Source organism: Nicotiana tabacum, chromosome 1 (genome assembly GCF_000715075.1).
Source record: "Nicotiana tabacum cultivar K326 chromosome 1, ASM71507v2, whole genome shotgun sequence".
NCBI lineage: Eukaryota > Viridiplantae > Streptophyta > Magnoliopsida > Solanales > Solanaceae > Nicotiana > Nicotiana tabacum.
The window spans coordinates 183,994,108-184,008,705 of NC_134080.1; the positions used below are offsets into that span (position 1 = coordinate 183,994,108).

General features: G+C 38.3%; 1 protein-coding gene across 1 annotated transcript; it reads right to left on the reverse strand.

Annotated features, from left to right (window-relative positions):
• Window positions 1–961: 961 nt before the first annotated feature.
• LOC142164377 (uncharacterized) lies at window positions 962–1,339 on the reverse strand. The gene has a single exon (XM_075222349.1). It carries the CDS (start codon window positions 1,337–1,339, stop codon window positions 962–964), a length of 378 nt encoding a protein of 125 aa, XP_075078450.1.
• Window positions 1,340–14,598: the final 13,259 nt, after the last annotated feature.

Here is a 14,598-nt window from a genome sequence, read left to right on the forward strand (position 1 = left end):
ATACTACTAGAAATGCCTGCTTCATTGCTTCAGTTAATCCTTTACCTAGAATTTTTTCTTTGTTGGGACCCTTTTCTCTCATCTTTTACTGTTTCTCCTTTTCAGCTTGTTTTTTCTCCACTCAATTTTTCACATTGGGCAGTCCTTGACCATGTGGTCTAGCTTGCTATACTTGTAGCACCCATCATAATATAGCTTTTTCGATCTGCTTAGGCTTACCGCTAGTCTGTCTCTTAGATGAATTTTTGGAGTTCTTCATGAACTTCTTGAACTTAGCAAACATTTCTAGGTATGGATCATCACTGTCAAATTCATCTTCTTCTAACGCTTTAAGGAACAAGACCTTATCCCTTTTTGGTTCTTCCTTACGCATTTCTATCTTTCTCATTCCATGAGTCTTTAAGTTTCCAACCAACTCATCAAGTGAGATCTTGTCCAGCTTTGTGGCTTTCTGAATAGTTGTGACTTTCGATTCCCATGAAGCTGGAAGGATCCTTAGAACTTTGCTAACCAAATCTTCTAAGGTGAACACCTTTCCAAGTAACATCAATTCATTAGTTAATTTCTAAAAAATTGAGATGAAAATGTAATGATACGTATTATGTAAATTTTTGGGATCATAGAGAATAAGGAAAAAAATGACAAAACAAAACTACATAGGCAAAATAATCGAATCTCACTCATTTTCAAGTAAGATTTACTTAGCTCGCTTCTTGCTCGCGGAGCAAAAAGAAAAGTGTTATCAGATTTCCATCGATGACTTAAGCATCTTTCTTAAGGGCTGGTCGATTACATAAGGGGGAAATCATATTAAAATTACCTTCTGGGGAGGTCCGTTTGATATCCAAAAACTGCTCAGCAACAGTCGGACAAGTGAGGAATATTAGGGGTGAACTAGAAAAGTTTAGGTAGAGCTGAATCTAAGTTTGCCTAGGTAAGCATCCTGTAGTAAGAGTAGTAGTTATGAAGTAAACCTAGCCATCATCTCCTGGATGGGCTCAGACTCCGTCATGAAAAAGATCTCATAGTTTCTCATAAGCAATTCTATCCTTGATCTCTTCCCTTGATTTGTTCCTTCATGAGCAGTTTGGAGTGCATCCCAGATCTCTTTTGCATTGGAGCAAGCAGATATTCTATTGTACTCACCAGGACCAAGTCCACAGGTAAGGATTTTCTTAACCTTTGCATTCTTCTCCATCATTCTAAAATCTGTTGCCACAAATTCTGAGGGGTCCTTAGGAACTATTTCATTTTGTGATTTATGATTAGTAGGAGTTAATGGACCTTGGTTCACTATGATCCATAGTTCATAGACTTTAGCTGTCAAGAAATCTTTCATTCTTGCTTTTCACCAATTGTAATATTTTTCATTGAACATGGGTGGTCTGGTAGTTGATTGTCCTTCATTAATTACGGGTGGAGCACTCGTTTTGCTTTCAAGATCTCTCTAGGTGTTAGCCATGTGTGTGAGAGAACCTGTTCTGATACCAATTGTTAGTTTGAGTGCCCTTATGAATTACTAAAGAATTTGGCTCTTTACCGTACTTCTTAAATGTAAAGTAAAATAAGCAGTAAAGTAAAAACAACAATTTTACGTGAAAAATTACCCGGCTCAAAAGGTACAAAAATCACGACATACTGCGTAGGATTGTTAACTTCAATTCCACCATAACAATGAGCCAAAATGTATCGATTACAAGACTGTAAATCAATACTCTCAGTACTCCTGCTACAACTATTTGATTTACAAGTTACTCTAACTTGTAAAGCAAATACTCAGCCAACTCACTAATTGTTTGTGACACTTTAATTATAGCTCGATTACCTAAAACACATTCACTGCATTAACTCAAGAAGAACAAAATACTGGTGCTCGACTACAGTGTGTAAAATGCAGTTCTTCAGTTGATGTGCAAAGGCATAATCTCAGTAGTCCAGATGGATAGTATTTAAATGCCTAGACTCCAAGATCTTCTAGGAGTCCTGTGCATAATCAACTTCTTGTTTGATAGGACTCCTATAGTTTCAAGGACTCCAAAGTCTTGAGACTCTTGTCTCTCACTTATTTATGCGTATCTTCTTGGGCAACGACCCTTATCATGTGTAGCAACCTTCTTCCACCAAACTCGGACCTGGATAACTTTGAGATAAAGTTACTGTCTTGCAAACACATACAATCATCAACCATAAGGAGCTGGTCCTTAACCCTGAGGAGCTGGTTCTTAAAGCAGTTAAGCAGCGACATTGAGGACGTAGTTCTTTAGATATTTCTTCTGAACAAACTTTGTTAATCATCAAATCTCAATACTCAACATACATATTAATTCTTATTCTAGTTTTTATTTTGCAAGGTCTAAATTCGTAGATGAATTCTTTTGAAGAAGGGGAGAGTGAGTACTTCCAAGATAAAGGAATTACAAATTTAAGGACGAATTCTTTTTGAAGAACGAATGAATCCCAATATAGCCATCTTGAATTTGTTAGCTTCCTAACAATTTGCAAAAGCTTACTCTTAATAGAATAATTCAAGAAAACTTGAAGGTCTATAATGTGCTAAAGTAGATGTATAAAAGGAAGGGATCAAAGCTAACATCTAGGAGCCCAATTGTATTCAATAGAGGCCCAAATACAAAAACATGTCAAGAAGGCCCTACTATAGAGGGTATTTAGTATTTTTCTTTGGAGCATAAAACTTTAGCATATATAGTTCTTATGTCTTTATTGTTAGAGATAGACTTGGATGAATATTGTGATTACTTTTGAGAGTGTGGGTGAACTTTTGGTTTCCTTGATTACTCTATCCTTGGATTTGCAAGACAGAGCTTTACTCTTTAGGATTCAAATAGTCTAGGTGCTTGGTCTTGAACCCTAATAAAAGGTAATTAATTCTTTATCTATCTAATTATTGTCTATAATTGCATACCTATGTCTAGCTTCTATCTCTTCTATTGTTTTCCTATTTTAATTTCCTATTATTGAAATTGGTTGTTATCATCTCTTCTCTTCAATCACTAACTACACCAACATGACTTTTGGGTGTCAATTGTGTAAAAATTTGGTGGTCAACTCCATTTTCAATTCTAAAAATTTGACAATAAGATAGTGAAAAATGGTAGAACCAAGAGAAAATGTAAAGAGGGAAAAGATAGATGTATAGCGAAAAGAAGGTGCTGGATATTCTTTCATCCATTTGAGCATTATTTAGCCCCTTCGTACACTTAAACTCAAGCGAGTTTCACACTTTATGCCATGTCCATGCGAAGTATTTTATAGGTATATCTTGAAGATTAGTCGTGTTGAAATTAGAAGAGTTGTAAATGGTTGTACATTTCTGTATTTATGTAGTATGCTTCTAGAAGGTAGTTACTTAAGAAGTTATTTGTTAGTTTTTCTTACACATAGTCGGTTAAGTTGGTTAGGATAAATAGGTTGTGTACAATTCATTTTCAGTTTAAGGCAGCTAATAGAGAAAGTCTTTCTCATCTATCTTCCATTCTCTGTCTATCTCCTCTTCTCTCTCGCTCAAGCTCGTTAATGGCAGAACTTAGAGCTAGATTTTAACATGGTATTAGAGCCATGGTTCTTTGTGAGTGAGCAACAAGCTTTCTAGATACATCAATTTCCTACGTTTTTCTCCTATTTCACCTGCTTTTTGATATCCTTTTTTCGTCGTCTTGGATTTCTCTAAATCTGACATTTTTTGTCAATCCTCTACTCAAATGACGCTTGATTCACCTCAAATCACAGCTGGATCTTTACATGCAGGCAATCAACAGATCGATTGCAATGATCTGCTATATGTTCATCCTTCAGACACACCAGGAACATCGCTTGTTCCTCAACTCCTAATTGGAACTGAGAATTACTCAGAATGGAGACGATCTATGGAGATGTCACTTCTTGTGAAGAATAAACTTGGATTTGTTGATGGAACTTGCACTAAAGAGCTATACGAATAGAAAGTCTTCCAATTGAGGCAGTGGGATCGCGGTAATGCCATAGTGCAGTCATGGATTCTAAGCTCTGTGGCTAAGGAACTCAGAAAAGAAATTGTGTATTCTTCGAATGCATAAAAGGTTTATAATGAATTTAAGGATCATTTTGACAAAGTTAACATTACTAAAGTGTACCATATGAACAGGGAAATCAATTGCTTAACACAAGGGATTTCTAGTGTATCAATTTACTTCTCTAATCTCAATAACCTCTGGGATGAGTTTGAGTCGATAATACCTGAACCATGTGACTATGAGAAGTACAAAATATTTGTTGAGTTTCTTTGCCAACAGAAATTATGAAGTCTTTAATGGGACTGAATGACACTTATGCTCCGCAAATGAGTCAAATACTAATGATGCAGCCAACACCTTCGCTTGATCAAGTATATTCAATGATAGTTCAGGAAGAGAGTCAAAAGCTAAGTAGTAGATATGGTATACAAAGTGGAGTTCTGGGGAGTGGGCTTATGAATACTGAGAGCAACTCTTTTGTGTCAGCAAACAACTCAAATGTGAAGTATAGTAAGAGCATAAATCTATTTTGTGACTATTGTAAGATGAAGGGACACACAAGAGACACTTATAATAAGTTGGTAGGTTATCCACCAAGTTTTAAGTTCAACAACAAAAGAAGGGTGGTAATGATAATTACACATTAGTGGCACACGATGTGAGTGCAATGGAGGAGACTAAACACACATGAAGTGATGAAATTGGTATGATAAATGGCATGATCAATGAAACAACTCCAATTTTCACACCTGAGCAGTATCTACAAATACTCAAAATGTTGAGCAAGGAAAAGGGACCAGTAGAAGAAAAACACCAAATATGGCAGGTAATTCAATTACTAACCAAGTTAAGCAGATCATTAACACTGGTGCTTCAAATCACATAGTTTCATCCCTAGATCTGTTATCCTGTCCCAAGCATGTTCCCTATTCAAAATCTACTTCAGTACATTTACTAAATAGAGAAAGTACTCATATTACACATACATGATCATATGCCTTGTCTAACACTCAAACTCTACATGATGTACTTTATGTGCCTAAGTTTCAGTATAATCTGTTATCTGTGTCTAGATATACCAAGGAATTAAATTGTGTAGCCTCTTTGTATCCTGATCTTTATCTCTTTCATGACCTCTTCAATGGCAAGGTGAGTGGGATTAGTATCCTCAAGGATGAACTTTACATCCTTAATCCTTCAAAGCCTGCTGCATCACCCACTTCCACCTGTATGACCACTATCCAGACTTCCCCCTCAACTATGTTGTGGCATCAAACACTTGGTCATGCTTCCCATTCAGTTCTCCAAAAAATACCTACAATAAATACCTTGTTGTCTAATTCTACTTCTTGTAACTATCATGTTTGTCCATTAGCTAAACAGACTAGGCTGCCTTTTCCTACTAGTACTTCAAGATCTAAATGTTCATTTGAACTTGTTCATATATATGTGTGGGGTCCTTATAGAGTAAATACTTACAATGGTTATAGGTATTTCCTAACTCTTGTTGATGCTTTTTCAAGAATGACTTGGACCTTTCTCTTAAGACTGAAAAGTGGTGTATATGTGATTCTATCAAATTTTCTTCATTTGGTAGAGAACCAATTTTCTTCTACTGTCAAAATTTTCAGGTCTGATAATGGCTATGAATTCTTCAACTATTGTTCTAATATGTTTCAAACCAAAGGAATTGTTCATCAAAGTAGTTGTGTCTATACTCCCAAACAAAATGGAGTTGCAGAAAGGAAGCATAGACGCTTACTTGATGTAGGCAGAACTTTGAGGTTTCAAGCTGCATTACCTTTAAAATTGTGGGGTGAATGCATTCTAGCAACCACCTATATCATCAATAGGCTACCCAATATTGTCCTACATGGAAAGAATCCTTATGAGCTTTTTCATGTTTGTCCCTCTAAAATGGATCACCTAAGAACAATAGGATGTCTTTGTTATGCTACCAGACTTGACTCTCATGGCAAATTCAACCCCAAATCTATTCATGTTGTTCTTCTAGGTTATGCTTCTACACAGAAAGGCTATAAACTATATGAACATGACTCTGTGAAAATCTTTGTCAGCCGAGATGTTATGATGTTATCTGTAAAGAAAATATCTTTCCTTTTAAATGTCCAAAAGAGAAATTGCTTTCATCATAGCATGGTTCCTCAACATCCATTCCTGCAACTACTTCTGATACATTCTCTCCTTTTCCAACACTGGATCATGTGTCAGTCTCATCTACGCTAGAACCACATGCCTCACTACCTTCATATCCAATCACCAACTTACCAGCTTCACCTTCAGAACCTAACAGTCCCCTACTCACTACCAACTCATTTCCTTCTGCAAAATCAATTCCATCAGACATTTTGCCTTCCTCTTTTCCCATGGACCTTGCTACTTCTGCTGAGCTTGGTCCTCCTGCCTTACCTGACCTTTCTCAACCTAGAAAGTTAGGGAGAACTAGTAAGCCACAAATTTGTTTGACTGACTATGTTAATCCACCCCTACAATCTAATTCTTCTACCTCTCATCCTATCCAATAGTTCGTTTCTTATACTCACTCTCTCCTCCTTCTAAAACATTTCTTACCTTATTTTATACTATTATTGAACCATCCTCTTTTCATCAAGATAGTAAGGATGACGGGTTGGTTGAAGCTATGAAAATTGTAATTGAGGCCTTAGAACAGAACAATACTTGGTCTGTAGTTGACTTACCTATTGGTAAAGCACCCATTGATTGCAAATGGGTGTATAAAATAAAGTACAATGTATGTGGCACTGTAGAAAGATTGAAGGCAAGATTGGTTGCTAAAGGCTTTACAAAATAGGAAGGATTGAATTTTCATGATACATTCTCTCCTGTTGACAAGCTAACCATTGTGAGGGCTGTCATTGTCACTGCTGCTCTCAAGCACCAACCTATATTTCAAATGGATATTCAGAATGCTTTTTTGAATGGAGATCTTGAAGAGGAAGCTTACATGACTTTGCCTCAAGGATTTAGTATCCAGGGAAAGCATAAGGTGTGTAGGTTACTTAAATCCCTATATTGGCTAAAGTAGTCATGTAGACAATGGAATTTAAAATTGTCTCAAGCCTTGTCTATGTCTTGTTTTAAGCAAAGCAAGCATGATTATTCTTTGTTTACTAAAAATGTGGATAAAAAGTTTGTTTTGATATTGGTCTATGTAGATGATCTTCTTGTTACAGGACATGATCTGCAGGAAAATAAACTTGCTCAGGAATCCCTACATCAACACTTTAAGATAAAAGAACTTGGAGAAGTTAGATACTTCTTAGGCATAGAGTTTGCTGGATCAAAGGCGGGCATCCTCATGTCTTAGAGAAAATATGCAGTAGAGATGATATCTGATGCAGGACTAGTAGGCTCTAAACCTAAAGAGACACTAATGGAGCAAAACTTGAAGTTAACAAGCACTGAGTTTGATACTTGCACAAACACAAGTAAGGGAGATGAGTTGCTGGAAGACATGGGGAGTTATCAGAGGCTCATAGGGAAGCTTTTGTATCTCAAAATAACAAGTCCTGATATTTCATATGCAGTGGAATCCTTAAGTCAATTTATGCATGCACCTAAGAAATCTCACTATGAAGCAGCGCTTCATATAGTAAGGTACATCAAGAAGCAACTAGGGATGGGGATGTTAATGTCAAGTGATAGCAATGAAGAAATAGAAGCATTATGTGACTTTAACTAGGCCTCATGCCCTATGTCAAGAAAGTCATCACTGGATACTGCATTAAGCTTGAAAGTTCAACCATATCCTGGAAAGCCAAGAAGCAGCACACTATCTAGAAACTCAGCTGAAGCTAAGTACAGAAGCATGGCACATACAGTGGCTGAACTTGTGTGGTTGAATGGTCTGCTAGAAAAGTTAAATCTGAATTTGAAACTGCCCATAAAGTTGTTCAATGATAATAAAACAACATTGCAAATTGCTGAAAATTGTATGTATCATAAGAAGACAAAATACATAGAAATAGACTGCCATTTCATTTGAGAAAAAAATCAAGAAAGGCTGATCAAGACATTTTATATTGCCAGTCAAGAACAACCAGCAGATGTGCTAACCAAAGCACTTGGGCATCAACAACATGCGACATTAATCGTCAAGTTGGGAATGAAAAATATTTTTTTATTCTTAACTTGACGGAGAGTATTCATATTAGAAGAGTTGTAAGTGGTTGTACATTTATGTATTTATGTAGCACGCTTCTAGAAGGTAGTTAGTTAAGAAGTTAGTTGTTAGTTTTTCTTATACATAATCGATTAAGTTGGTTAGGATAAATAGGTGGTGTACAAATCATTTTCAGTTTAAGGCAGCTAATAGAGAAAGTCTTTCTCATCTATCTGCCCCTCTGTGTCTATCTCCTCTTCTCTCTCGCTCAAGCTCATTACTGGCGGAACTTAGGGCTAGATTATAACAAGTCCCAATAGGTCATCCTTTTAATTGAGATTTTTAAATAACTTTGTGACAAATTTCAGAAATTATCTATGTATCTAAAGTTTCTCCCTCCATTTTAATTTATGTGAACCCATTTGACTGGGTACGGAGTTTAAGAAAAGAGAGAAGACTTTTAAACTTGTAGTGTAAAATGAGACGCATATATTTTGTGCGCCTATAAATTATTGCATAAAGATAAATTATTTCCAAATAGGGAAAGGAATCATTCTTTTTGGCACGGATTAAAAAAAATATATTCACATAAATTGAAATGGATGGAGTAATAATTACATGTTTGTTGGTTCAATTCAATTTGAACCTTTCATCATTTATGCCTTTTGACGTTCCTAGCATGAATTAAAAGGCAACGAGAGGTAGTAAAGGAAAGAGTTTTTGATATATTTAAAAGAGGAATTTTTAGAAATGACTATTGTTTAGTGGCTATTAACTTGCTATAGCTACCATTTACTTAATTGCTTCATATAGCTATGTTTCACTTGTTATAGAGTGTATTCGATGTATTCAAGCTACTGTATTCATGAATACAGTAGCAAAACTCAGCAAAAAATAAGGAAGTCTATCTAAACATAGACTATATTCATATGTATTCGCGAGTTGTATTCGTGAATACAGTAAGGAAACATGCGAAAAAAAGGTCTTCAACAGTTTAAAACGGTAAGTGAATTAATTAACGCGATAGACTACTAATACAACTCAACAAACTCAATTATAACACACAAATTTGTATTTCCAATTATAGAAAAGATTCTCAGCCGAAAAACACCCCAAAATAGAGCAATCTTCAGACTTTTAATCCATCTTTTCTTTTTTTAGTGGTATCTTTACTAAAATATATTTTTGTGGTATCTTTATAAATAGATTTATATATTGAAATTATATAATTACATTGAATACAGTTAAATACATAAAAATACATTGAATACATAAAATATAGAAGGTCATCTATAGTGCAAAATATATGAATACATACTGCAAATATATTTGAATACATATAATGCATCTGAATATATAAATTATATTAATTAAAAATATATAAATGCATTCTACAATATATTGAATACATATTGTTGAATACATTTAAATATAGTGAATACATTGAAAAAGTAAAAAAAAAACTAAAGACAATGAATACAATGAAATACATGAAATACAGGAGATAAATTGAAATACAATAAAAATAACGGTAATGTAATAACCTGGCCGGTCGTTTCAGGAGTTATAGCCCTGTTTTCCCCATTTCTTCTTCTTTATGTTTTGTTCAGTTGTATTTCATCGTATCGTGTTGGTTGGTTCGGGTTCGAAGTGGTCTTGGAGTGGAATAAGACACTTAGTCTCTATTTTCGAAGCTTAAGTTGGAAAAAGTCAACCGGATGTTGACTTATGTGTAGAAGATCTCAGATGTGAATTCTGATGGTTCCGATAGCTCCGTTTGGTTATTTTGAACTTAGGAGCGTGTTCGGAAGGTAATTTGGAGGTCCATAGTAGATTTAGGCTTGAATTGGGGAAATTGGAAATTTGGCGTTTCTCGATCGGCAGTGAAATTTTTGATATCAAGGTCGGAATGGAATTCTATAAATTGGGGTAGGTTCGTAGTGTCATTTTTGACGCGTGTGCAAAATTTCAGTTCATTCGGATGAGGTTTGAAAGTATTAAACATCGTTTGCGGGATTCAGAAGTTTAGAAGTTTTTAGGCTTGAATCCGAGGGTGATTTGGTGTTTTGATGTTGTTTGGAGTGATCCGAAGGTTTGAATAAGTTTGAATAGTGGTATATGACTTATTGATATTTTTGGTTGAGGTCCCGAGGGCCTCGGTATGAATTCGGATGGTTAACGGAAAGATTGGAACTTGGTTTGAGCAGTTGAAGCTGCTGTTTATGTCATTTCCGCACCTACGGATTGGGGACCACAGGTGCGAGACTCGCAGAAGCAATATTAGACCGCAAATGTGGAGAATTGGGAAGATGAGGAAAGCCGCAGGTGCGCACAAGGGACCGCCCCTGCGATACCGCAGATATGGGTGTTCGACCTCAAAAGCGGGATCTGGAGGTTAAGTGAAAACCGCACCTGCGATGGAATTTCCGTAGATGCAGCATCACAGAAGTGACATGGTGACCGCATATGCGGAAAACACTGGACAGAAAGTATAAAAGGGTCTCCTTCGAGAATTTTGCCTAATTTCTCCATTTTTGAAGATGGGTGTTGAGCTTGGGCAGTGATTTCTCAAGAGGGATCAAGGGTTATCAGTTGGGTAAGCTACTTAAGCTTTATTACTTGTGTTTATGATGATTTTTCCATTATTTAATCATGATATTAGTGGAAATGGGAAGAAATTTGGAGAATTAGGACTTGAAATTGGAGAGTTTAATTTGAGGATTTGAGGGGTCATTTGACGTCGGATTTTGATAGTTTTCATATGTATAGACTCGAGAGTGAAAGGAGTTTCTAGTTTTGTAATTTTTATCAGATTTCGAGACGTGGGTCCGGGGCCGTGTTTGAGCCAAATTCGGAATTTTGGGTCTAATTTGATCATTTTTGTGTGGGTTTCATTCCTTTAGTGCATAATAATGTTAATATACTGATTTTGGTTAGATTCGAAGTATTTAGAGGCCGAATCGAGAGGCAAGAGCATCACGAGTTAGAGTTTTGGCTTCGTTTAAGGTAAGTAACGCTTCCAAACTTGGTTCTGAGGGCTCGAAACCCGGAACTATGTGTTCTATGATTAATATTGAGGTGACGCAAATGCCAAGTGACGGGCGTGTGGGCGTACGCCGTGAGAAATGCGGCCTGGATCATTCTATGGCACCGCTTAGTGACTCTTTCTTGCTGATATCTATGTTGTGATTATGTGAGTAAGTTAATAAGCTGTAAATCATGTTAATCACCATGTTAGGGCTTCATGTCGATACTGTTGAGACCCGAGTGGTCATTTCTTACAGTCATATCATTAGTTTCATTGATACTATGTACTCAGTCTTGTTCATGCATACCCTATTATGTCTCAGTCTCGATTGTTATCATTTGACATATCATATCATTATTTCGGGCTAGTATTATCGCATTGGGAGCCCGTGAGTGAGACTGGAGAGAGTGATTACTGAGTGAGGCCGAGGGCTTGAGTGAGAGTGACAATATGGGATCGGGCTACACGTCGTAGAGGAATATTGATTATGCCTTCGTTGGCTTGTTATAGCGCTTGGGCTTAAAGGAGTCCCACTGGAGTCTATGCACCCCTAGTGAGCGCAGTTGATATTATTAAGGGATGGATCTTTCCTGGACATGGATCTTGTCCGAAGTACTTATACCTGAAGATGGATCTTCTCCATAGGGCTGGAATGGCCTTCCTCGGTACTGGGTGACTGTTGTCAGTAATGAGTATATATTCCGGGATGGATCTTCCCTGGGCCGGATGGCCATATACAGTTCCGAGTGATTAAGCACTTGAGAGTGGAGATATATGGTACATCTTCATGCTTTCTATACATTGGTACGTAGAGATTTGATGAGCTTTATTCTTCACACTGTTCAGTTTTGTATTTACTTACTGTTGAGTTGAATACTTGAACTGCAAGCATGTCTACTTTACTGTATAGTTTAACTATGTTACCTATTGAGGTTTAGTTCATCATTACTTGTCAGTCCATAGTTTGGACTTGTTACTTACTGAGTTGGTATACTCACGTTATCCCCTGCATCTTGTGTGCAGATCTAGGTATCTCAGAGAACAGTAGTAGTTGTTGACTGTTCCAGATGCGGATTTCACCAGAGTTAGCGAGGTAGCTGCCTGAAGTTCATAGTCCCGCCTTTCTTCTTCTTTATCTACCCTCTAGTACTAGCTAGATATTTTCAGAATATTTTGGTCTAGTTATGTTTCGGAACAGATGTAGTATTGCTCATAACTTAGTGACACCCGAGGTCGGGAGTTTTATTTTTCGCTTTTATTTTGGTTTTGACTTTACATCTTTTATGGAATTTCAGTTGGAAATGGTATTATTTAAGCTTTAAATAAAATATTGAACTATCTTGGAAATGTGTCGGTTGGCCTAGTTTCACGATAAGTGTCATCACGACCGTGTCGGTTTTGGGGTCGTGACAAGTTAGTATCAGAGCCTAGGTTACATAGGTTTTACGGGTCATGAGCAGGTTTAGTAGAGTCTCACGGATCGGTACAGAGACGTCTGTACTTATCTTCGAGAGGCTGTAGAGCCTTTTGGAAAAACTTCATATTCTTGAATTCTTGTCGTGCGAATCTGTTGATTCTAGTAACTAAACTTCTGTTATTCTATTCTCTCATAGATGGTGACTACACATGCTACCGGTCAGGACAGATGACCACCAGTACCACCAATTGGGGCCACTAAAGACCGAGATCGCAGTCGAGGCTGTGGTAGGGGCAGAGGTATAACCAGCACAGCAACTAGGGCAATACCTGCAGATCCACCAGCTGCCCTAGTTCATGATCAGGTTCCAGCAGGGGATGCTCCAATAGGACCAGCTCAGGCACCGATTGTGCCTATTGTTATTCTAGGCCTTCAGGAGACCTTGGCTCAGATCTTGACCGTGTGCACTAATATTGCTCAGGCAGCCGCAGGTTCTACTATAGCATCAACTTCTCAGGCCGGGGGAGGCACTAAGACTCCCGTCGCTCGTACACTCGAGCAAGTTGGTTAGGGACTACAGAGACCGGAGGTACCACTAGCCCAGCCGATTGCACCTGCTCAGGATTACGTGGTACCAGTTATACCTGATGACGAGAAGCGTCGATTGGAGAGGTTGGGTAGACTTTAGCCTCCAACTTTTAGTGGTGTAGAGGGCGAGAATGCCCAGGGTTTCATGGACAAGTTTCAGAGGATGCTATGTACAACGGGTATTCTGGAGACCAGTAGGGTCTTATTTACTACTTCTCAGTTTTCTGGAGCTACCTTCACTTGGTGGGAGGCTTATGAGAGGCGTAGTCCTATTGATACAGCGCCCCTTACCTGGAATTAGTTCTCCATTCTCTTCCTAGAGAAGTATGTATCGCATTCCTGCAGAGAGGAGCTACGCAGGCAGTTCGAGCAGTTGCGTCAGGAGGATATGACCGTGATGCAGTATGAGATGAGATTCTCCGATTTGGCCCTTCATGCTATCTAGCTAGTTCCCACGGACAGGGAGAGGATAAGGAGGTCCGTTAATGGCCTCCCTTATTAGCTACGGATTCTTTTGACCAAAGAGAGGGTATCTGGCGCTTCTTTTGAGGAAGTAGTTGACATTGCCAGAGAGATAGAGTCAGTTCACCGCTAGGAGAGAGTTGAGAGGGAGGCTAAGAGGCCTCGGAGATCTGGTAGTTTTGGTGGTGTTCCTTCTAGAGGTCAGTTTTAGCACAACAGAGGTCGTCCATTCAGACATGCTCAACCAACTCGTTCGGGTCACCGTGGCGGATCGTCTGGCCATGGTTATCACAGTTCACATTAGGGTCACTCATCTCTTAGTGCCCTTCCAACTCAGAGTTCGACTCACACACCATCAGTTCAGGGCTCATCTATGCCTAGTTCTTCTAGTGGGTATCCCGATGCTCGGGGCTCCCTTCAGTCCCCTCCGCCATTTGCCGGGAGAGGTTGCTTCGAGTGTGGAGATTTGGATCATATCAAGAGATTCTATCCCATCTTATGGGAGGTTCATCCCAGTAGAGGAGTCAGCCTTCGGCTTTAGCCCCAGTTACTTCTCCACCCGCCCAATCAGCTCGGGGTAGAGGTCAGTCAGCTAGGGGTCGCCCTAGAGGGGGAGGTCGATCAGGTGATGGACAAGCCCATTTCTATGCCCTCCCAGCCAGACCAGATGTTATTGCTTCAGATGTTGTGATTACAGGTATTGTCTCAGTCTGCCACAAAGATGCCTCTGTATTATTTGACCCTGGTTCCACTTTTTCATATGTGTCATCATATTTTGCTCATTATTTGGATACGCCCCGTGAGTCTCTTGTTTCATCTGTTTATGTATCTACTCCGGTGGGCGATATTGTTGTTGTGGACCACGTATATCGGTCTTGTGTGGTGACTACTGGGGGTTTGGATACTCGAGTGGACCTTTTGTTGCTTAGTATGATCGATTTTGATATGA

Excerpts from the sequence above, each read along its gene's own strand:
- LOC142164377 (XM_075222349.1), bottom strand. The coding sequence starts at position 1,339 with ATGAAAGATTTCTTGACAGCTAAAGTCTATGAACTATGGATCATAGTG.